The sequence below is a fragment of the Megascapheus bottae genome, chromosome 7 (assembly GCF_031878675.1).
Source record: "Megascapheus bottae isolate mThoBot1 chromosome 7, mThoBot2.hap1, whole genome shotgun sequence".
In the NCBI taxonomy this organism is placed as follows: domain Eukaryota; kingdom Metazoa; phylum Chordata; class Mammalia; order Rodentia; family Geomyidae; genus Megascapheus; species Megascapheus bottae.
Genome location: NC_143515.1, coordinates 33039181 through 33064187, shown reverse-complemented (window position 1 = coordinate 33064187; position 25007 = coordinate 33039181). Strand labels below are relative to the sequence as shown.

At 37.9% G+C, this 25007-nt stretch overlaps 1 protein-coding gene across 3 annotated transcripts in view; it reads left to right on the top strand.

The window, feature by feature from the left end:
- Alms1 (ALMS1 centrosome and basal body associated protein) overlaps positions 1-25007 on the top strand; it is a 112825-nt gene that overhangs the window by 48034 nt on the left and 39784 nt on the right. For all 3 annotated transcript variants that reach the window (XM_090336692.1, XM_090336691.1, XM_090336690.1), the window contains 5 exons: positions 5725-7505; positions 17034-17263; positions 18257-18385; positions 21154-21330; positions 23560-23682. In XM_090336692.1, coding sequence (XP_090192818.1) covers positions 5725-7505; positions 17034-17263; positions 18257-18385; positions 21154-21330; positions 23560-23682 — 2440 coding nt within the window. The remainder of the gene's footprint in view (positions 1-5724; positions 7506-17033; positions 17264-18256; positions 18386-21153; positions 21331-23559; positions 23683-25007) is intronic.

Below are 25007 nucleotides of genomic sequence, written 5' to 3'. Positions count from 1 at the left end.
GATTAGTCTCACAGGCTTTTGTGCCCAGGCTGGCTTTGAACCGTGATCCTCAGATCTCAGCCTCCTGAGTAGCTAGGATTATAGGTGTGAGCCACCAGTGCCTGGCTGAGAGGACTCAGGTTGAGATTTAAGGATTAGATTCTGGAAGTTTTTCGCTGCAAATTCATTTAGAGAGAAAAATACACTTTACAAAAGTAAGAATTTATTCACTTGTTTTATCAGTATGCTTTAAGAATAGAATAGAGAGGCTCCAGTGGGTCGTGCCTAAAATCTTAGATACTGAGATCTGAAAAATCAGTTTGAAGCTAGCCTGAGCAGGAAAGCCCATGAGATTCTTTATCTCTAATTAATAACCATAAAGATGGAAGTGAGCTGTGACTCAAGTGGTAGAGTGCTAGCCTTGAACAAGAAATCACAGGGGCAGTGCCTAGGCTGAGTTAAAGCCCCAGGACTCATGCACATAAGCACACATATTCACATAGACTAGACATACTAAAAACCTTCTCCCTTTCCCCTTCTCCCCTTTCCTTCTCCCTGTTTCCCTCTTTTCCTTTCTCCCTCCCTTTCTCTCCCCTTCTCCCTCCTCCTACTCCTTCACACCCTCTTATCTTTCCCTCAGGATGCTTGCACTCTCACTTGAATTTTTTGCGCTCTGCCATTTGAACCACAACTCTAGTTCCAGCTCTTTGTTGGTTAATTTGAGGTAAGGGTTTCCTGGATTTGTCTACCTTGGCTAGCTTTGAACCTCAGTCTTCAAACCTCAGCCTCCTGAGTAGCTAAGGTTATAGGTGGGAGCCACAGACACCTGGCCATTCTTATTTTTTAAGGGTAACATTTTGAAATGCAGGTGAAGCCCAGCTAGTTTCATTTGTTCATTCACACACACACACACACACACACACACACACACACACACATATATCCATACATGTATGTATTTATACTTTCCCTGTTTAAGAACAGTTTTGTAAGCTGAGTGTGGTATGGTGCTTTGTACCTGTTATTCCAGCTACATGAGAAGTATAAACAGAACAACAGTCCAGACTAGCCTAGGTATTAAAAAAAAAAAATCTCAGCAGTTCCCCCCACCCCACCCCTATTAAAGCAGAAATGAAAGGACCTGCAGATCTGGCTCAAGTGGTAGTGAACCTGCCTGACAAATACAAGACTTGAGTTTAGTACCCCCAGTAATACCAACTGGATTGGGGAGGAGTGGGGAGGGGTATTGGTCCTGAGGCTTGAACTTACGGCCTGGCCTCTGTTCCTGAGGTTTTTGTTTTGTTTTATTTTTTGTTTTTTTGCTCAAGGCTCACACTCTTACCACTTGATTTACAGTTCTACTACTGGCTTTTCAGTGGTTAACTGGAGATAAGTCTTATGAATAGTGATCAGATATCAATCTCCTGGGTAGCTGGCAGTTTCCCTCCCTCCCTCTCTCCTTCCTTCCCTCCCTCCCTCCCTCCCCCACCTTCCTCCCTACTTTCCCATCTTATTCCTTTTCTGTAAGTCCTAGGACTTGAACTCAGGATCTAGGTGCTGTTTCTGAGGGGTTTTTTTTATTTTTGTTTTTGTGTTTTTCCTCAAAGCTAGCATTCTACCATTTGAGCCACTACTTCTGGCCTTAATTGGAGCTATGAGTTGTATATTCTTTTTTGTCTGGGCTGGCTTTGAACTGCAATATTCAGATCTCAGCCTCTTGATTAGGATCACAGGTCCCAGTCACCAGCAGTGGGCCAGTGAGAGTTTTCTAAAGCTAATGTGTGTGTATGTGTGTGTGTGTGTGTGTGTGTGTGTGTGTGTGTTATGAGCTAATTAGTGTGTGTGTGTGTGTGTGTGTGTGTGTGTGTGTTATGTTCCCATCATTGTTTTCTAAGAGGTCTTGGTTCCTTTTTAGCAGAAATAGTTTAGATACAAAGATCTGTACGCTTGGCATGATTTGATATTATGAGGTCATTTCTTTTATGTCCTCTTAGTAGATAGTATGTAGGTGTGAATGTAATTAAACATTTACTTGTGTATGTGTGTGTGCATGCACACACACATTTTCTTTTTTCTCTCTTCCCCTTCCTCTATTCCCTCTTTCCATGTCCGTGATAAACTAATATTCAGAGTTATTCTATTTTTTTTTTGAGGGCACACCAACTCCCACATTGTGACTTTGGGGCCAAGCTTATTTCATATCCTTACCAACATCTGATGTTACCATTATTTTTTATTGTAGCCATCCTGGCAGGTATATGTTAATACCACATTTAAGTATTAATTTATATATATTTGTTAGTGATATTAATACTTTGCCTCTTTATATCCTTATTTTGCATTGATTTTTATCCTGTTTAATGCAATAACTATGTGTTTTGTCTGTTTCCTATTTAGATTGCCTTTTTCTTCCCACTGTTGGGTATTTAGTCTTTTTGCATTGGTTAAGTTTGAATTTTGAGCCTCATATATGTAGGGAAGCATCCTACCCCACTGAGCTATAACCACAAGTCCCATTGTTGAGTTTTGAATTGCTTATCTATGTTAGATACAAATCCATCTCTAGATGTGAAGTTTGCAAATACTTCCAGACCGTGACTGGAAGTAGACAGTGCATCTTATTATTGCTGAATAAAAATGAAGGTTCAGATCCCCTTATTGACATGATAGAGCTAGCAGGGACAAAAGCAAGTGCTGGAGCTGGGTGCCAGCGGCTCATGCCTGTAATTCTACCTGTTCAGGAGGCTGAGATATGAGGATCATGTTTCAAAGCCAGCCTGGGCAGGAAAAGCTGAGAGACTTTATCTCTAATTTACCATAAAAAAGCTGGAAAGTGGAGCTGTGGCTCAAGTGTTAGAGTACTATCCTTGAGCAGAATGCTTAGGGACCTTGTCCAGTCCCTGAGTTAAAGCCTGAGGATCATCACATACACACATAATGAAAAGCAAGTCTTGGGCTCCTGAGATGTGTCACCCCATTCTAATCTCACAAGAGAGAAGTCTAGGCTTCTGATTTGGCTTTCACTTACTATTGGTATAGGTAGGACTACAATTTCTGGATTATTTGTCTAAACATTATCGTCTAAAGACTTACTATCTTGTTTTGTTGCATTTTTAATTTTGTCTTTCATAAGCATATATATAATACAAATTACCATTGTGATAATTCCATAGCTATTTACAATGTATTCCCATCTCCTCTATTATTATAACCTCTCTCTCACCCTCAGATAGTATTTGATGAGTTTCATTTTTCTTTGTCTTTTTTGTTTTGCTGGTTTGATCTTAGGGACTGGGCACTGCCCCTGAGCTTTTTTTGCTCAAGGCTAGCAGTCAACCGCTTGAGCCATAGTTTCACTTCTGGCTTTTTTTTTTTGTGTGTGTGTATATGTGTGCTTATTTGGAGATAAGAGTCTCATGGACTTTACTGCTCAGTCTGGCTTTTGAACTGTGATCCTTAGTTATCAGCCTTCTGAGTAGCTAGGATTATAGATGTGAGCCACTAGTGCCTGACTTTTTCTTTTTTCAAACTAAGAGTTTCAATTTTATTTTGCTTTCTTCGTGCGTTCACGTGTGTGTTTTAAAACATTTGGTGGTTGCTGGTTGAAGGTGGCTTATGCTACTCAGGAGGCAGAGATCTGAAGAACCCAGTCAAAACTAGCCTGTGCAGGAAAGTCCATGAGACACTTATCTCCAGTTAACCACCAAAAAACCAGAGGTGGAGCTGTAGCTCAAGTGCTAGAGCACTAGCCTTGAGCTTAAAATAAATAAAAGCTCAAGGACAGTGCCTAATCCCTGAATTCAAGCATTAGGACAAACATGGAAGAAGGAAGGAAGGAAGGAAGGAAGGAAGGAAGGAAGGAAGGAAGGAAGGAAGGAAGGAGAGAGAAAGAGAGGGAGGGAGAGAGAAAAAGGAAGAAAGAAAACAGCAAACCTTATATATAGTTCTACTTTATCCCTTTAATATCTTCTTTTTTTTTTCCTTGTCATTGTTCTCCCTATGCCTAGACAGTTCTTTCACAAGTCACACCTTTACTATTATTATTATTATTATTATTTTTTTTTTTTTTTTTTTTTTTTTGCCAGTCCTGGGCTTGAGCTCAGGGCCTGAGCACTGTCCTTGGTCTTTCTCAAGGCTAGAGCTCTATCACTTGAGCCTCAGCACCACTTCCGGCTTTTTTTCTATGTATGTGGTACCGAGGAATAGAACCCCGGTCTTTGTGCATGCTAGGCAAGCACTCTACAGCTAGGCCAAACTCCTGGCCCCACACCTTTACTATTTTTTGAGTTTTTTTTTTTTTTTTGATGCCAGTTATGGGGCTTGAATTCAGGGCCTAGTCACTGACCTTGGGCTATATCAAGGTTAGTACTCTTAACATTTTGAGCCACAGCACCACTTCAAGCTTTTCTTTGTATGTGATACTGAGGAATCAAACCCAGGGCTTCCTGGATGCTAAACAAGCACTCTACTATTAGGCCATGTTCCTGGCCCTCTTTGTGAGTAACCAGATTTTTGTTGAGATCTTTCTGTGCCTATTGTTCCCATGTTTGCTGGACTCTTCAACTCTGAATATATGAGATAAAAAGAAAATTTAAAAAAGAAAAATTTGAAATATTTTTATATGAAATAAAATGTGCCATATCACCAAATAAAATGCCAAAGTATAATACATTTATAGATAAAATGCAGCAACCTGGAACCAGGAACATAGCCTAGTGGTAGAGTGTTTGCCTAGCATACAGGAAACCCTGGGTTCAATTCCTTGATACCACATACTCAGAAAAAGCTGAAAGTGGGGCTTTGGCTCAAGTGGCAGAGCACTAGCCTTGAGCAAAAGGTGTCCCAAGGACAGTGCCCAGGCCCTGACTTCAAGGCCCAGGACTGGCAAAATAAATAAAAATGCAGCAACCTCAGTGAAATTTTGTATTCATGGTAGCCCTGAGTACGGACTCTATGCAGGAGGAAAAGGCACTAATTCTTTTTCCTATTTTGAGGGATAAAACAGTGGGTTGTCGATTAAGCCTCTGCAATAGAAAGCCAAAACTAAATTGAAGTTAGGGTTGAATGGCTCACATAAAGTAGAATTCTCTTTATGTCCTAGTCTAGCCTTGGAAAATAACTCATCCAAAGGCCCATGTTGGCTGGGCAGTTGAGCTCTCCTTACCCATGACTCTATGGTTGTTCTTAGCATCAGCATTTTCAGGTGACAAGAATAATTGTGATGGATCATAATGAAGCCCATTATTCTGTAAATTTTTAAAAGACTAATTTAAAGTGAGTAAGCATGGCAGTATAGGTGGTAGGAGGGGAACATGGAGGGCAAGAAGTGGATTTTAAGGACAAGAAGCTGAATTTACTCTTTAGAATTTTGGTCCTATTCTATTAGACTAAAATTAGTCATATGATCGCAAGTAGCTGCAAAAGAAGAAAATGTATACTATTTGATGACTATGTGGCCAACAAAAGTGTGGTGAGTTAACTAAATGGAAGAAGGTTAAAAAATGTGCTGGAAGACCTAATATAATAGTCTGTGCTGGTACTCTGCTAGAAAATTTTAGAACTCTACTAAGTGGTCTTTGTAGAGCTTTTTTATTGTGTAATTGTCATTTCTTGCTATTTTTTGACTTGGCATAGATGGATGAATAATTGATCTTCATGGTTAGATTTTAGCATGAATAGAGAACTGATTCGTGTAGTGTTACTGTTTGAACTACTTCAGGTAAGAATCTTATTTGTGTCTTCTAGGGTTTACAGAGTCCACGAGGAATAGGATACCCACCTGAGTCTGTATGCAGTCACATTATTATTGAGAGCCATGAGAAAGGATGTTTCAGGACTGTATCTACTCAATCACCACAAGTGAACAGCCACCCTTGTGGTTTTAGATCTGTTGAACCCTCAGAAGTGATCAGAGGACAACGCAGTCCAACACCATGGAGAACTAGGCACATCAACGTTTCTAAATCACTAGATCAAAACAGCCCCAATCTCAAAGTTTGGAATTCCTTGCAGTTACAAAGTCGTCCCCCATTTCAAAATCTTACGCACGATGACTTCAAACTTAGCAAGAATTTTGGAATGCCATTCCGTGAAAACATAGACCCTTGGTTGTCAGAGATAGAACCTGCTTTTGTGCCACCTAAGCAAGTGGATTTTCATTCTTCACAAATACTGCCCTCAGAACCCATGAAACAGTTTACTACTTCCATCACTTTTTCATCTCACCGACATTCTAAATGCATTTCAGATTCCTCTGTTTTTAAGGTTGGTGTTACTCAAGGTAGCCAGTATACTGGAGCACCTGTGGGGGTATTTAATTCTCATGTCACTGAAGAGCAAATTTCTCCTAGAGATCTTAAACAGAAAACCTCTTCCCCTTCATCAACTAAAAAATGTAATTATATACCAGATAAAGAAATGACTATTTTAGCGGAAGGGAGTAGGCAAAATCAAACATTACCTGTTAATTTTGAGCATTCTCACCAAGAAGAAAAACTCTTAGAAAGATCAGGATTTAAAGTCAGTCATAATGAGCCCAGAAAAGATAGCAATTTCAAGGAAGTTCTGTTTTCTGATAACCATACTGTAATTAGCAAGAGCAGACCAAGTTCCACACTAGGAGTAAAAGAGAAGAATGTAATTATAACTCCAGATCTTCCTTCGCACATTTCTCTTGAACAACAAGAACTCTTTGAACAAAGTAAATCTCCACATACAGATTACTATGTGAGAAAACACCATTCTCCCCCTTGTCTAAACCTTCCTCCTTGCATTTTTCTTGAACAAAAGGAACTCCATGAACAAAGCAAAGTCCCACATGTAGATCATGAGATGAGAGAAAGCCATACTCCCTTTCCTGATTCTATAGCTTCAGACCCTCATTCTCCTATTGGTCTTGAACAACAGCAGAGCAAAGCCCCAGGTGTAGATGCCCAGCATTTCCTTTTTTCGAAAGGTCAGGATTGTGTGGTAGAAAAGAATCAACATAGACCTAAGTCACACATTTGTAATTTGATAAATGTTGAAGCCAAGTTCAATAATGTGATTTCCCAGTCGGCCCCTGATTACTGTCAATTACAAACATCTGCATCTACTCCACCATCAAATAGAAAAGCACTTTCATGTATTCGTATAACTCTTTGTCCCAAGACTCCTTCCAAGTTGGATAGTGGAACCTTAGATAAAAGGTTTCCTGTATTGGATCCTGCTTCTAAAACAAGGATGAATAGTGAGTTTAATCGTGACCTACAATATAAATCTTCGGAATCATTGGAACCAACCTCCAAATTATTGACCAGTAAACCTCTAGCACAGGATCAAGAATATGTAGGTTTTCTAGGACCTAAATCTCCTCCGGACTTGCAAGCTGTACAACCTCCTTTTCCAGATAGTAAGACTATTATTCAGGACTTGAAAAACTTACCTTCTCAGAATAGCCAGATAGTTACCTCAAGGCAAACACAAGTGAACATTTCAGATTTGGAAGGATATTCCAAACCAGAGGAGACTCCGGTATCTGCAGATGGGTGAGTCTCTTTGTAATAACCAGCAAGCTGATGGAATTTGTGAAGGGGTTAAATATTTAAGCAAATGTAAGTGCTTGGGGGAAAAACAGTACAATTTTTTCTTAAGGAAGGCTTTATATTCTAATCTGCTAGAAGTCTTTCAAGAACTATAGAAGAGAGCATATGAAGGTAACAAGTTTAAAAATGCTTTTTCTTCAAGAGAATAGCAAGTATTGTAAGGAATTAAATTACTGTATAAAGAATCTTTGATCATGCAATGGTACTAATAATTTACTAATTGCTTTTTTTTTTGTCTTTTTTTTGTCTGTTCTGGGGCTTGAACTCTGAGTCTGGGCATTGTCCCTGAGCTCTTCAGCTCAAGGCTACCGTCCTACCCCTTGAGCCACTTCCGGTTTTCTAGTGGTTAACAGGAGTCTCACTGCCTTTAGTGCCCAGGGTGGCTTTGAACCGCGATTCTCAGATCTTAGCCTCCTGAGTAGCTAGGATTACAGGCATGAGCCAACTCATCTGGCTCACTAATTGCTTTTTATGTTGGAAATGTCCTAAAGATGTCCTTTGAGGGTTTGCGTGTTTTGTCACTGCTGTGACCAGTATCTGATAACTTGGGGAAGAAAGGCTTATTTTGGTTCATGGTTTTTACAGGGTGCAGTTCATGATTGCTTGGCCCTGTGGAATTAGATAAATCATCATAGCTACTGGAGCAGGGTAGAAGAGGGTATCATCTCCTAAGTATTTTTCAGTCCAGTGAAGTTGAAATTTACCATTTCATATGTGTGCATGCTTTGTGTGTATGTGTGTGTATTTATTCTGCTTTCTCTCCCTCTTTTAATTTCATAATTTTGTAAAATGTTTAGTATTTATACAGAACACAAAGGCAACTTTGTAGTGGGGAATCCTGGCAGATAAGTGACTACTTTAGCCAGGTGTTAAGGTTAGCATCACTAGTAATGAGTATCAACATAATTTCTCTTTGATATGCCCCACTTCACATTGTGTTATAGGGAACAAAACCAAATTTAGGAATAAATGCATTAAACTGATCATATTCAATCTAATTTTAACACTTTGTCATTAGTTTTACCTTAATGAGTTTTACTGTGACTAGTATTTGTATCTTATGACTTAAAAAGCAATATATCACACTGGAGAACCCTAGACATGGAAAGGGCAATAATTCCTATATCTGCTATTGTAGTTGGTGGCCATAAAATTATTTCATTTAGTCTATACAACAATCCTTTGAAGTTGATGATGATATTTTATTTATTCACTGGGAAACTGAAACCAGTGTGGCTGCTTGTGCTAAGTTTATTCTGTAAGAAAAAAGAGGGGATAATCTGATGTTTTATCAGACTAAAAGCTTGCTTTCTTACTACTATTCAGAATCATGAATATTACTTCTGACAGAATCTTGGACAGATTACTAAATCTCATGCCTACATGAGAATAGTGGAAGGAAAAGGAACAGTCTGGTTTAAGTATTGAAACTGCAGGAGGCTCTAAAGATCAGAACATATATATACTTTTTTTTTTTTTTTTTGCCAGTCCTGTGCTTGAGCTCAGGGCCTGAGCACTGTCCTTGGGCTTTCTCAAGGCTAGAGATCTACCACTTGAGCTTCAGCACCACTTCCAGCTTTTTCCTATGTATGTGGTACAGAGGAATTGAATCTGGATCTTCATGCATGCTAGGCAAGCACTCTACCACTAGGCCAAACTTCCAGCCCTCTTTTTTTTTTTCTCTTTCAAATGTTTAAAAATTAGAAGTTCAATGCCTGGAGCATAGCCTAGTGGTAGAGTGTTCGCCTAGCATGCACTAAGCCCTGTTTTCCATTCTTTGGTACCACACACTCCGAAAAAGCTGAAAGTAGTACTGTGGATCAAGTGGTAGAGTGCTAGCCTTGAGCAAAAAATTTCCAAGGACAGTGCTTAGGCCCCTGAGTTCAAGCCCCAGGACTGGCAAAAAAAAAAAAAAAAAGTTCATTAGCCAGATGCTGTGGCTTATGCCTGTCATCCTAGCTACTCAGTAGGCTAAGATCTGAGAATTGCAGTTCGAAGCCAGCCCTGGCACTACAAAGCCGGGAGACTCTTATCTCCAGTTAATCACTAGAAAACGGGAAGTGGAGCTGTGGCTCAAGGGTAGGATGGTCACCTTGAGCTGAAGAGCTCAGGGACAATGCCTAGGCTCTAGGTAGGGTGGTGGCCTTGAACTGAAGAGCTCAGGGACAGCACCCAGGCCCAGAGTTCAAGCCTCTTGACCTCCTCCCCCCCGCCCCCAAAAAATTTGAAGTTGGAGCCAAGAGTTTGGGCTAGTGGTAGAGTGCTTGCCTAGCATGCACAAAGACCTGGGTTCCATTCCTTGGTACCACGTACATAGAAAAAGCTAAAAGTGGTGATTTGGCTCAGTGGTAGAGCTATAGCCTTTGAGAAAGCCCAAAGCCAGTGCTCAGGCCCTGCGTTCAAGCCCCAGGACTGGCAAAAAAAAACACACAAAAAAAAGTTCAACAAATTTTGTATAATATTGAAGTCCTTCAAAGTTTAAATGCCAAGTTATTGGAACTGCATTCTTCTAAAATTGATAAAGCAGTCAATTACTGATGAATCACATCTGTAATCTTAACTATTCAGGAGGCTGAGATCCTGAGAAATGCAGTTTGAAGCCAGACTGGGTAGAAAAGTCTGTGAGACTCCATCTCCAAAATAACCAGAGAAAAGCCAGGCTGGAGGTATGGTTGCAGTAGTTGAGTAACAGTCAGACAAATAAGCTGTGTATGCATGTGGCCTTGAGTTCAAAACCTGATATGAAAATAAGAAAAAAAACCAGATAAAGAATGAAAAGGAAATGATAAATGATTACAAAAATGATTGTAAAAATGAAATATATAATTTACCAGACCTGAGGCTTGAACTCAGGACCTGGGCACTGTCCTAGTGGCTTTCTCAATGTTAGTGCTGTACCTCTTGAGCCACAGCACCACTTCTGGCTTTTTATGTGTATGTGGTACTAAGGAATTAAACCTGGGCTTTGTGCATGCAGAGCAAGCACTCTACCACTAGGCCAAGCTCCCGGCCCCTCAATTTTAGATATTTTAAAAACTCATAGATATAAGACAATTTTTGCTTTAAGATCACATGTGGTCATTTCATGTGGGAGATGGATTTGAACCTGGGTTTGTCAGATTTTAACTTGGGTTTATGTATATATAGTTACACTTTTTGGCTTTCAGAAACTTCCATATTGATTTCTGCAGTAGCTGGGTTGGTTTGCATTCAGTAAGTATAAGGATTTCTCCCCCTGCACCCCTGTGTTGGTTGGTGTTGGGGCTTAATCTCAGGGCCTGGGCACTGTTCCTGAGTTTTTCTGCTCAGGCAAGCATACCACCACTTGAGTTACACAGCTCTAGTTAAAACTTTTTTGGTAATTAGTTGGAGGTAAGACTCTCATGAGCTTTGTTGTTCTTTCTGGCTTTGATAAAGGTCCTGAATAATATATGTCCTCAGATCTCAGCCTCCTGAGTAGCTAGGATTACAGGCATGAACCTCCAGCTCCCAGTTTCTTTTCTTTTTTTATTTTTTTGGTGGGTAGTGGGACTTGAACTCTGGGCCTGGGCGCAGTTCTTGAGCTCTTCAGTTCAAGGCTACTGCTCTACTCCTTGAGCCATACCACTTCCCAGATTCATTTTTAAAAGGTCTACTAAAAATTTGGTAGTGAATCCATCCATTCTGGGTTTTCTTTGTTGGGAAAGTTACTGATTCCATCTCTATTATTTTTTTTAGCCTTTTCTTCCTGTTGTATATTCTTTAGCTACAGTCATAATCCCACATTTCTGACATTATCCTCATCATTTTTACAGTTGCTAATTGTTCTTTTTTATTGTCGGGATAATGTATAGAGAGGGGTTACAGATACATTCGTCAGGTAGTAGGTACATTACTTCTCACACATTGATACCCCTTCTCATATTTTTGTCCCCATTTCCCTACCCCTATCCCCTCCCAGTCAAATAAACAAAAACACATATACAATATACCAGATAACAGTCAGATATATTACAGTCTCTAATTATTATGTGTGTGGTTAAGTTGTTTCTATCTTCTTGATTCAATTTTGGTAGGTCATATGTATCTAGAAATTGTTAGTTCATTAAAAATTTATTCAGCTGAACACAGTGGCTCACACCTGTAATTCTAGCTACTCAGTAGGCTGAGATCTGAGGTTCGTGGTTCAAAAACAGCCCAGGCACTAAAAAATCTGTGAGACTTTTATCTCCTATTAAGCACCGCAAAATCAGAAGTGGTGCTGTGGCTCTGTGGGTAGTGTGGTAGCTTTGGGCTGAAATGCTCAGGAATAATGCCCTGGCCTAGGGGTAGGGTAATAACCTTGAGCTGAAGAGTTCAGGGACAGAGGCCTCAGGCCCAGAGTTCAAGCCCTATAACTGACTGGCAAACACAAACAATAAAACTTCTTCAAAGTATTTTCTGATGATCCTCTGGATCTCATTTGTTGTAATATCACTCATTTCATCTCTAATTTCATTAACATTGTTCTCTCTTGATTCCTTTAGCTAAGAATTAGACTATCAGTTCATAATAAGTTCTTGTTTTATTTTTAGTATGTAATTTTTAGGTCTCTATTTTATTAGTTTCTGTCCTGATATTTATTATTTTTTCAACCTACTAATTTTCAGTTTGGCTAGTTTCTGTTTTCTTAAGAGCTTGAGATGCATCCATATTATCTCTTGATATTTTTTATATTTATTCTTGGTTGGTAGTGGGGCTTAGACTTGGCCTGGGTACTGTCCTGAGCCCTTCAGCTCAAGGTTTCCACTCTACCCCTTGAGCCACAGCCCCACTTCCCGTTTTCTAGTGGTTAACTGGAGATAAGAGTTTAATGGACTTTAGGGCCTGGGCTGGTTTTGAACCTCAATCCTCAGATCGAGCCTCCTGTGTAGCTAGGATTACAGGCATGAGCCACTGAGCCCGGCTTTATTTTTTTAATATAGGTGCTTATAGCTATAAACTTTTCTCTTATAACTGCCTTTGTTTTATCCCATAGGTTCTGGTGTATTATATTTTTGTTTTCATTTGATTGTAGGAATTTTCTGATTTTCGTACAGATTTATTCAATGATTGATCATTTAAAAGTATATAGACTGGACATTGGTGACTCACACACCTATAATCCTAGCTACTGAGGAGCCTGTTATCTGACAATGATGGTGAAGCCATGGGCAAGGAAAGGATATGGAATTCTTATCTCCAGTTAGCCAGCAAAAACCTGTAGAAGTAGAGTTGTGGCTCAAGTGGTACAACACTAGCCTTGAGCGAGAATGTTTAGATTAGGCCTTGAAGTCAAGCCTTAGTGTGTACACACACAAATGTATCATGTTCAATCTCCCAGTGTTTGTATAGTTTCTGTAGTTTCATGCTTATTGGTGTCTTAATTTCATTCTGATCTGATAAGATAAAAAAAAATCTTCAGTTTTTTTTTAACAAATACAAATTCTCTTCATCTTCATTTGTTTCTTTCCTTTCCCACTAAACCTACATCCCAAATGACCTTTTTTTACACTTCTGTCATTCATTATTTAAAGTTATATGTTATTTGTTCAAAGGAGTTTTACATTTCACACATGCTTTAATCAGACAGTTCCTCTTGCTTACACAGTATCTTCATTCCCTGACATTATTTGCAGCAATTAATGAATTTCATTCTATTTTCATTTTCATCTGTGATGTATTTTGGTATTTTTGTGTGCTGGTCTCTGAGGCTTGAACTCAGGGCCTGGGTACTGTCCCTTAGCTTTTTCACTCAAAGCTAGTGCTGGACTGTTTGAGCCAAAGCTCCATTCTGGCATTTTGGTGGTTACTTGTAAATAAGAGTTTTACACACTTTGCTGCCTGGATTGGTTTTGAAATGCGCTCCTTAGATCTTCAGTTTATGTTCTTTGCTGTATATATTTTAATGCAAGCTCATTTGTGGAATCTCCTGTTTGCTGGGTCCTGGAACTCTACTCAGTTCTTGCCTATGCTAATGAGATCTAAGATTCTCCTACTCCTTGTAGTTTGAAGGTTTCAAGTCTGAGGTTTGATCCATTTTGGATTGATACTAGTACAAGGTGACTTTATGTATAATTATTTATTTATTATTAGTGAAAGAAACGTTACTGTGAAAATTAAGAAACAAATGAGTACATTGTAATTAATGAATTTACGGTCTGTATTTGCATCTACTGTCTATTTCATTTCCTGTTAATGTTCATATTTGTTCCATAACCCTATCCGGTACCTTCTGTTTTGTTAGTTATTGCTTTGTTATGAATGTTTGTATCCTTCTAAGAAGGGATCTTTGGGAGATTATTAGATCATAAGGGTAGATCTCTTTTGAATGAGATTAATGTCTTAGAAGATTTCAGAGAACTATAAATCCTTTCTATCAAGTGAGGATAGGGTTAGAAGTTTTTTCTAAAGCAGACAGCATAAAATATACCAGTGCCCCACTTTAGAACTATGTACAGTAAATTTTATTGTTTAAATTTCATCCAGCATATGATACTTTCTGATGATAGTAGCTTGAAAATACTAAGGCAAGAAGTTGGGGACGCTGCCACAGCAAATACCTGTTGATGTGGAAATAGCTTTGAAAGTCTGTAACGGAGAAAATCTGGAAGAGTTTTTTTAGATGCATGCTAGAAAAGGCCTATACTTATTACTGTTTATCAACAATCAAAGTCAATTTTGATGCATGCTTAGAGGGGAGGAAAATTATAGAGAAAGACATGATAGAATGTACAAATGCAGTTCTGGTGAAGCCTCAGAAATAAGTCTGGGTATAGTGGCTCAGGCCTGAAAAAAAATTCATGTCAGCCTAAACTAAAAAAGAAAAGGATTATGAGAGTCCTATCTCAACCATTGGCTGGATGGAGTGGCCTACAGCTGTCATTTCAGGCTATGGGGAAGCCCAGTGGCTGGCTGTAGTGGTAATGCACCACTGTTAACTCAGTAATGTTGTGAAGCACAAATAGGAGATAAACGCAATCATCCTGGTTTAGGCATAAAGCAAGACTATAATCTTGAAAACAACCAATACTATTAGAGTGGCTCAAGGGTCAGAGCATCTGCCTAGCAGATGTGAGTTCCTGAGTTGAGTCACAAGTACCAAAAACACTAAACAATAAAGAAGAAATAACATACTGCAAACTGAAGGCAAGCCATTCCTTTTCTACAGAGTGCCAAAGAACTTGGCTGAATTGTGTTTTGTGTCTTAATTTTTTATGGAAGGTTTGTTTTATAATTGATGAACATGACTGCAGAAATTTCTAAGAAAAGGGTTGAAGGTGCAGTTTTGACTTCCTGTAGATGTTAATCTTACAGTACAAGAAGAGAAATGATTTAATAATGGAATTTTAGAGCTAGAAGTATGGTTCAAGTAGTAGATCTCTTGCCTAAAGTGAAGCTCTTACTTTATAACCCAGTATTCCTAAAGAGAAAAAAGAATAATGGTTCTGTAATTGGGGGGAAGGGAGGGAGGAAGCAGAAATTTAAAATTTGGGAAAACTTCAGCTTTGCTAGTTTATAAAAAAAAATGTGAAAAACCTGTTTGTAAGAGAACAACAAACAAATGTGGCCATGTGGCCATTTGGTAAGAAGATATAAGATGCTACCATCAAGAATATTGAAGAATTGCCCCAAAGACGTTCTGCATGTCATTGGAACTGCTGTAACTAATCTAGGGCCCAGAATTGCTTTGAACTGATCATTTCAGTGGAAGGATGGCAAGCTCCAGTGGACCCTCATGTTGACTGCCCAGTACTGAAACTCAGCTTCTGTTGTCTTCATTCCATCATCTTGTGTATGGCATTGAGGTCTAAGTATTGCATATACTGCTCCCAACAACACTGTGGGGATGTAGATGCCCTAAAGAGCCAAAAAGCCCAGAAAGGAGGTTACTCTGAGAGCAGGGCCATAGGGAGAACCACCTCAGGCATTGTTTAGCAGTCATGGGGTTAAGGCCCGCAAAGGTACCAGAATAATAGAGCTACTCATAGAATCATCAAGGAAGTAGATCTGACATAGAACTCTGCATTACAGGCAGGATTGCTCAAAGCTTTGGGTCCAGAAGTCATGAACTTTCACTCCATTGCAGACCCTTAAGTTAGGATAATTCTAGAGATTTAGAGTTCTAGGATTTTCTTGGGATGTCTTCCTCCTACCCGTCCTTTTCATTTTTCCTTACAAAATGAGAATGTATATCCTGTACCTGTCCTACTGTTGTATTTTGGAAGCACGTAATGGGTCTAACTTTACAGGTTGATATCTGGGGAGCATTTGCCTTAAGGTGGATTATACCTTAAATCTAGTCATATCTGATTAAGACAATGCTCTAGACTTGATTTGAGAGTCATTGCTGCAGTGAATTAAGGCTTTAGGATATAATGAAGGGATTTTGAATGCAGGGAAGACTGAATTTTGATGATCAGTGACAATGCTATGGTCTAAATATTTTTGTCTCCAAAATTCATATGCCCAAATCTAATCTCTATTATGATGAAATTTGGAGATACAGTCTTTAAAAAGCAATGAGGTCATGAAGGTGGGTCCCTCATGAAGGGGATTTATGCCCTTCCGAACAAGGAAAGAGACTTAAGATGGCTATCTAGTCTCTTGTAAATATGAGAACATGGAGAAAACAGTGCAAGCAGACGAAGTTATCATATTTCTTAGTCTGCTATGGTATATGACAATTCTTTTCATAACCTTGGATAATGTAGTGTGAGATATTTCCTAGGTAGTTCTTAAATTTGGGTTAGGCTGGTCTCAGATCTGGGAAAATGTCATAGCCAAAGTGCCCTTTTTACATCAGACAGGAAATATGATAACTAAAAGTCATCCTTGGTGATGTCACCCTTCATCGTTTCCACTCTGAAGTTACTGTTTCTCCCTTCTTATACAGCATTCTTTGAAATTGAGTTAGTACCAGCCTAAATTCAAGGAGGTAGGTGAAGATTAAACATGACCACTTTGGTGGGAAGGTGTCTACCTGTGTTATTTAGTATTCTTTTAAAGCAACATTTGCATTTACTTCTTAGGAAGTTATTTTGACCATTTATTGGCTCTGTTCTCATTTACTATGAATTCTCTGTAATATATATATGTATATGTATATACACACATTTGAGAGCTATGTATTTTGATCATTTATTGGCTGTTCTCTTGATTTACATAACTATAAATTTGAGAGCTTCTGGTTTACCTTGAGACAAGACTGTTACTTCTCTTTAAAAACTCCCAGCATTTAGCCCTCTTTTATTTCATAGTAGCCATCTAATAATTAAAGATTAAAGTACTATTTCCCAAGTTAAATTATATAATGTAATAAATTAAAAGTAAGTTTTAAAATAAAAGTAAGTACATAAGCCCATCTGAATGTGTTCCTAAGAAAATGAAGGATATTGTGGAAATAGATGAGATTGCTGTGTTCATAAAGTATTTATGGCCAAGGATATGATCTGCCAAATCTTCTCTTTTCAGTTCAAAAGAACAGAGTAAGCTTAACTTTTCTGCCTCCTCTGGAAAATTATCATCTGATGCTGTTACTCAGATAACTACAGAAAGTCCAGAAAAGACCATGTTTTCATCTGAGATTTTTATCAGTGCTGTTGATTGTAAAGAACCCAGCATCGAAAAGCCACCCAAAGGTCCTATAAAGTTTGGTTCATCATCCTCAGTGCAACAGATTAGTCCTTCTCATGGTACAGATGGTAAGGGTCATTGTACTAAATTTTGCATAGTATTACCTCAAAAGTTGTCACTGATTTTCTAGTTATTAAACCTACTTTTAATTGAAGCGTTAGGATCTAGATGATAATATACCCATCTTTTATTTACATAGCTATGAAGAGAGTATCTTAATTTTTGGTAAAATTAACAACATGTGAAATTCATATTACTTTTAGTTGGCTTATGTTTAATGATTTTTTTTTTGCAAAAATGCAGATAGTATACAATAACCTAAAAACAAGCTAATGCCTAAAATCCTAGATACTCAGGAGGCTGAGATCTCAAGATTGTGGTTCAAAGCCAGCCTGGCAGGAACGTCTATGAGACACTTACTTCCAAAATTAACTGCCCCAGGGGGCCGGGAGTTTGGCCTAGTGGTAGAGTGCTTGCCTTGCATGCAGGAAGACCTGGGTTTGATTCCTCAGTACCACATACCTAGAAAAGAAAAAACCAAAAAGCCAGAAGTGGTGCTGAGGCTCAAGTGGTAGAGCTCTAGCCTTGAGAAAGTTCAAGGACAGTGCTCAGACCCTAAAAAGCACACAAATAAAACAAAATTGACTGCCCCAAAGCCAAAGTGGCTCAAGTAATAGATCACTAACCTTGGGCACAAATCAGGAACATTGGGTAGGTCCCTGAGTTCAAACCCTAGGACTGGCACTACCACCACCACCACCCTAAAAAAATAAAACCAAAGCAGAAATATCTCATCTTCTCAAGGAAACCTATTCCTACCATCTAATTTCATTGCCTCTTGTTGGGATTTTCCCTATACTCCTAATTTCTATTTTTTTGGTATGTCATTTATAATTTATTAAAATATCATAATTTGCTTGTTTAGTTTATGTGTTACGTATCTTCTGCCTCTAGCATTCTGATTCCTCTTAAGGTAGATTTCAGTTGAGTACGTATTCAGTATGTAATCAATAAATTAACAGCTGTTTTTTTATGAATTGTTCTGATCTTTATCTCCTTAGCTCAGCCTGTATTATTGCCATACAAGCCATCTGGTAGTCAGAAGATGTACTATGTTCCACAATTAGAAACAGTCTCTTCATTTCCAGATTGCAAATCATCAGACACTACCCTTGAGAGCTCACATTCAGGTATTATGCAGAAATTATTCAGAGCTATTATTTGAAATTTTGTGTTGACTTTTTTATTACAAAACGATAAGCGAAAGTTTTGGGATCTTTTAATATCTGAAATATAAAGCTTTTCATGCTTTGATCTGGTTCAGATAGGTAGTAATTTAATCATGTATGCCATATACTAATAAGCTTTTAGTAAATATCTGATGAAAATTACATGGTCAATTGTTTGTTTCAGTTAGTAGACTCCATCTAGAGAAAAAGTTATCTTTTTTGGTTCACAGTGTCTTTAGTATTTCTTTTATTCTCAACTTGCACATAATGCATACAGTTCTTCAGGTTTTCTGGTGGTTAATTGGAGGAAACAGTCTCATAGACTTTCCAGCCTGGTCTGGCTTTTAACTGATACTTAGATTTCAGCCTCCCAAGTAGGTAGGATTACCAACTTGAGCCTGTAAATCTTTAAGCTGGTGTCTGGCTTAGATTATATTTTTAATGACAGGAAGTTATCAGCTAATATTCATTTGTTTATTCAGCCATTTGTTTATTCAACTTATTAAAGTTGTAAATTAGTTGCAAGCAGATTCTATAATAGGTTTTATATTTATAAGGGTATACAAAGTTATACACACACCCCGCAATACAGCGTTTAAATACAAGAGGGGTGGGGGAGGTCATTAAACAAATAAACCACAAGTACATAATTAGAAATCATAAGTATTAAGGAATTTAGGAGAAAAACAAGGGGGCCCACTTCAGTTTTAGGAGATCATTTCTCAACCCCCAAGGTATAATCTATTTTCTCCTTTGCTGGGAGGCAACTTTTGAACTGAAAGATACAGAGGATGAGAAGAGAGTAAAGGCAAGCTATGTTCTGACCACTATTCCTCAAACCTAGAAGTCAGTGAAATGGGGCACTGTGGCTCATGCGTGTAATCCTAGCTACCAAGAGGCTGAGATCCTTAGGATTATAGTTCAAAGCTAGCATGGGCAGGAAAGTCCCTTAAACTCTTATTTCCAGTTGATTATGAAAACCTCAAACCAAAAGTAGAGCTATGATTGGTCATTCGCAAAAGTGCAAGATCCTATCTGAAAGATAACTCAGGCACAAAGGGTTAGCTCAAGTGGTAGAAGCCCTGAGTTCAAACTGAAGATGGAAAAAAAAAAAACTTCAAAAAAATTTAGTTTAAAAATCAAACTGGCTTTTACTAAATACCCTTGAATCATGCAGTAACGCATTGCTGAATAATCTGCTGCTAGACAAGATAACCAGACCAAGAACAAGAAAAAAGAATAACCTCCCTACCCCACCCTCACCAGATTGATTAGCATGTTACTTCCTTGTAAGTATTAAAGAAAGGTTTCCTTTTTCTTCCAGTTTTGTTGGAATGGTTCTTTTTAGTTGTTTGCTGTAAATCTCACTTTAAATGGAATATCTAGGAATATTTTACTGCTTGAAGTTTTGATTTGATTGCATGCTGCCTAGAATAAGTGACTCCATTTTGATCTGGTCTTTTGGCAGGCCCATGAGTTTAAGACCAAAGCAGTGACCCTCCCATAAGATGTCTTTTTTTTTTTTTTTTTTTTTGCCAGTCCTAGGCTTGAACTCAGGGTCTGAGCACTGTCCTTGGACTTTCTCAAGGCCAGAGCTCTACCACTTGAGCCTCAGTACCACTTCTGGCTTTTTCTATGTATATGGTACCGAGGAATCGAACCTGGGTCTTGGTGCATGCTAGGCAAGCACTCTACCACTAGGCCAAACTCACAGCCCCCCATAAGATGTCTTTAACAGGGTAATGTAGAATAGTGGGTGAATATGGCTTAAAGATAGGTATAAATCATGCATAGGCATGTAAATTATATTAATGTATTCAGACTTGAGTAAGCAAGTGTGGTTTTATTTATACTTGTAAGACTGATTCTGCTTGTATGATGAAATGGCTTGTAGATGAAAATTCTGAGAGCCAACATAAAGAAAGATAAAATAGAAACATATGTTGATTAGATAGCTGTTACACTAATTGGGACCAGAGATGGTAGCATTTAGGGTTAAATTGATGTAAATAATGGACAAAGTCACCTTGTATTCAGGAAATATTCCTCCTTTACTTGGTGATAGCGTATGGAAAGAAAGGGATAAGGATATGGAAAAAATGATTTCTAGTTTGCTAGAGTGAGAAACTGGATGAGTAGGAGTGTTAAAAAGATGGTTGAAGATTTGTGAAGGGTAAACAAAATATCTCCATTTGAAAAGAAAATATATTTTGTAGAAGACAATTCTGTAGTTACTACAAATTCATATATCTTCTGAAATGTTCTTTTCCATTTTTTGAGAGTCTTTTTTAATAAAATAATTTTTATTGAGCTTTAACTTTGGGGATTCACATTTTATAGTCTACAGCCCCTTTTTGCTTTAATTATTTTTTGGCAAGGTCTCATGCCTTTCTTTTTCCTCATACCAGAAAAGCCTATTCTTCAACCCCCAAAGTATAATCTATTTTCTCCTTCCTTTAAAAACTTACTGGGTTTCTGGAAATAGTTTTCTTCCTGAACATAATTCTTTACTTTTTATGTCTTCTCTCAAGTCATTTGCTTCTTTGTTGGCATTTATTCCAAATGCCTGATAGCTTTAGTTTGGCTGACGTGCCTAATTCACTCAGTAACACTCCCATCACAGTGCTTCCTTCAGAGATGTTTTCTAAGAGGCAATTTCTTTATAATTCTTTCTCAGCTTGAAGTCTGTGTTGGTGTTGATTTTATTTTCTTCCCCACATTTTCTGTAGGATCCAATGATGCGATTGCTCCAGACTTTCCAGCTCAAGTGCTAGGCACACGGGATGATAACCTACCAGACACTGTAAATATTAAACATGACGAAGGGATCTACAGTAAAAGGGCAGTAACTAAGGCATCCGTTTTGGTTGGGAATAAGCCTTTTCAAAAAGGTGATGCTGATGCAGGTAATGTGACTGTGTATTTTGTGGCCGGTTTCCCTCTTTTCGTTATAAGTGAGAATATTGTTGTCTTTATCCTTTTATTGATTCATTATGCGCTCTTTTTTCTTAATATCATGGGCATATACAAGAAAGTAAAATATTAATATAATCCTTTAAAAAACGTTACAAAGAGCTGGGCACCAGTGGCTCATTCTAGTAGAATATTGCATAGAATTAGCCAGGCTTATACTGTAACTTTTGTGGGAAATTGAGAAATATTTGTAAATGATAGGATAAGGGAATTACTATGTCAGACATCAACCTTATTCTGGTGGTAGCTTAAAGTATCATTTGTAAAAGAGTAAACAGAAAAGTGAAATAATTGGGACTGTAAAATACATTCATTAATGTAGAAGTTTAATATATACAGAGAGATAAGCACAATATATAGAGAAATGAAGAAAAGCTACTCTCTAGAGATTGGACTCATAGAGATTGTACAACAATCAAATCCCAATTTCATGGTGAACAAAAATATATTCCTGTTCGTTTCCTCAGTACCACATACATACAAAAAAGCTGGAAGTGGTGCTGTGGCTCAAGTGGTAGAGCTCTAGCCTTGAGAAAAAGCCCAAGGATAGTGCTCAGGCCCTGAGTTCAAGACCCACGACTGGCACAAAAAAAGGTATTCCTGACATATTCAGTGTAAAAAGGAAAACTTTTAAACTTTTTAGAATTTAGATACTAGATCTTTATGACCCTGGGTAATTTTAATGATTTCTGAAGCAAGATAAAACAGACCCTAGAGGGGAAAAAACAAGTATATGGGATTTGTTAAATTTTTCAATGCTAAAATGAAAACATTTATGTATAAAAAAAATTATAAACTGTAACAGAAAAAACAGACTGAGGACCAGGTGCTCGTATGACTGTAATCCTAGCTGCTCAGGAAGCTGAGATCGAGGATTGGGGTTCAAAGCCAGCCAGGGTAAAAAAGTCTGAGATTCTTATCTCCAGTTAAATACCAGAAAACCAGAAGTGGTGGCAATGGCTCAAAGTGGTAGAGTGCTATCCTTGAGCACAAAAGTTCAGGGACAGTGCCCAGGCCCTGAGGGCAAGCCCCATGACAAAAAACATCACCACCACCAGACTCAGAATATTTGCAGTCACACAACCAGTGGCAAATTTTATAAGCCACAGTGTAGTGCTTTTCAAGTAAAAAAATTGGGAAGCTGCCTAGTGTTGATATGACGAGATGATGTGGTAATAAAATAGTAGAATTACAGTGTAGTAGAATAGCATGGAAATTTCAAATCACACATTAATTTGGATAAATCTCTAATCATCAATAGTGAATACAATATTAAACCTTTTGTACAAAATTTATTTGAAGATCATTATACCTCATTAATAATTATTAATTAGTATTTGTGCAACCCATAAAAATAAATAAGCATGCTTGAGGTTGATAAACTGTAATTTCAATATAAGATTAAAGAAGAAAAAATGGCATTATTGAGACTTACATATGAATCATTATGTCTGTAATGTTTTGTTGAGTTGTTAAAGCCTTCATATTTATTATGTTATTAGTACCTTTGATGTACCTAAAATGTCTTAACAGTTAGCAAAGTGTTCTAAATGTTTCAGAATACACTTAGATCAAATAGAGTAGCAGTGTTGAATCATAACAAGTAGGAAACTACAATGAATTTAAAAGAGGTAGCATGACAAGTAAAACTTAGACTGTTTGGTTTTCATACTCTCTGTTGTCTTTTTAATTTCTTTGTTGAGAAATAAGCATAGAGATTTTTTAAAAATGATATATGACCAAGAAGAAAGAGATGTAAGAAACAAAATTTTAGACAAGTTCAAAATAGCATAACTACATGACATCTTTAAAAATTATATCAAAATGTAATAAATGAAATCTAGATGAGGTGTTTTCTTGAATTGACAAGTTTTTTTTTTTAAGGCCAGAAAGTGTTTAAGTCTACTTTTCACCTTGAAAAACAACCTGATCTATTCTTTATATTTACTTTTGCATTAAACTGTCAAAAAAATATCCCATTTTATTTAACTTGTTATACTTTCCAATTCATGTCATGGTTTTATATAGTGAAGCCTGCTGAAGTACAGTTTTCCTAACTTAGGGCTTTTGGGATTTTATGAGGGTAAAAACAGATCAAAGAGTCACTTCCATATTGTGTCCATATTCCTTCTCTATGGGATCTAATGATGTCATTATTCCAGAGGCTCCAATTCAAGTGCCAGAGATTCTCTCAGGTAAACATAAAGAAGAGATACTTAGTCAAAGGGCTGTGACTAAGAGTGCCTGGCCTGCAGGAAATGAATGTTTGCAGAAAGACACTGCAGGTAACTAAACAGGCTATTCCTGGAGAATTTTTTTAATATAAAACACATTAATTTCACTGTCAGAAATTTATGTAATGAACTTTTTCTCTTTATTAATAAAATAATTTTGATACCAAAAATATAGTTACTCCAATACTGTTGTTATACTTCAGCCTTAGGAATTTAACTTGTTTACTATTGAACTGGCTATTTATTTTACTTTAGCAAGTATGCTGATTAAAAATGCCCATAATAGGGCTGGGAGTTTGGCCTAGTGGTAGAGTGCTTGCCTAGCATGCATGAAGACCCGGGTTCGATTCCTTGATACCACATACTTAGAAAAAGCCAGAAGTGGTGCTGAGGCTCAAGTGGTAGAGTTCTAGCCTTGAGAAAAATCCAAGGACAGTCCTCAGGTCCTGAGCTCAAGCCCGGGACTGGCAAAAAAAAAAAATGCCCCTAATAGTATATTTAAATTAGGATTTATTTTGGCCTTTAGAGATGAAAACTGAAAGTAAAATATGGGCTTGAAGAAACAGAAGCATGCCAGGAGCCTGTAATCCTGGCAGCTCAGGAGGCTAAGATCTTCAGATCCTGCTAACCTGGTCAGGAAAGTCCATGATACTCATATGTCCACTTAACCACTAGCAAACTAGAAGTGGAACTGTGGTTCAAAGTGGTAGAGTTTAGGGACAGCACCCTAAGGAGGGAAGAAGGAAGGAAATAAAGAGAAGCACATCTTTCTCATAAAAATTCAGAGGCAGATATTTAGGGTTGGCAGGGTAGCAGGGAACAATATTCTTTTTCTTCTGTTGCATAAACATTTTTGGCCTTTATTCTCAAATGGTAGCTATTAGCTGCAGCATACAAAAGCATATTTATGCATTTATTATTTTATTTTATTTTTGTCAGTCATGAGGCTTGGACTCTGGGCCTGGGTGCTGTCCCTGAGCTCTTCAGCTCAAAGCTAGTGCTCTACCAAGTTGAGCCACAGTGCCACTTCCAGTTTTCTGGTGGTTAATTGGAGGTGAATCACATGGACTTTTGTGCCTGGGCTGGCTTTGCACCATGATCCTCAGATCTCAGCCTCCTGAGTAGCTAGGATTATAGATATGAGACACCAGCACCTGGCTCAAAAGCATATTTATTGTAAAAGATTTTTTTTTTGGAATTTACATATACCATTTTCACTTACATCCTACTGGTTAGACTTGGTCACAGACATAGATCCCACAAAGCTACATTTTTTTTTTCTCTAGTCTTGGGGCTTAAACTCAGGGCCTGGGCACTGCCCTTGAGTTTCTCAAGGCTAGCTCTCTACCACTTGAGCCACAGTACCACTTCTAGCT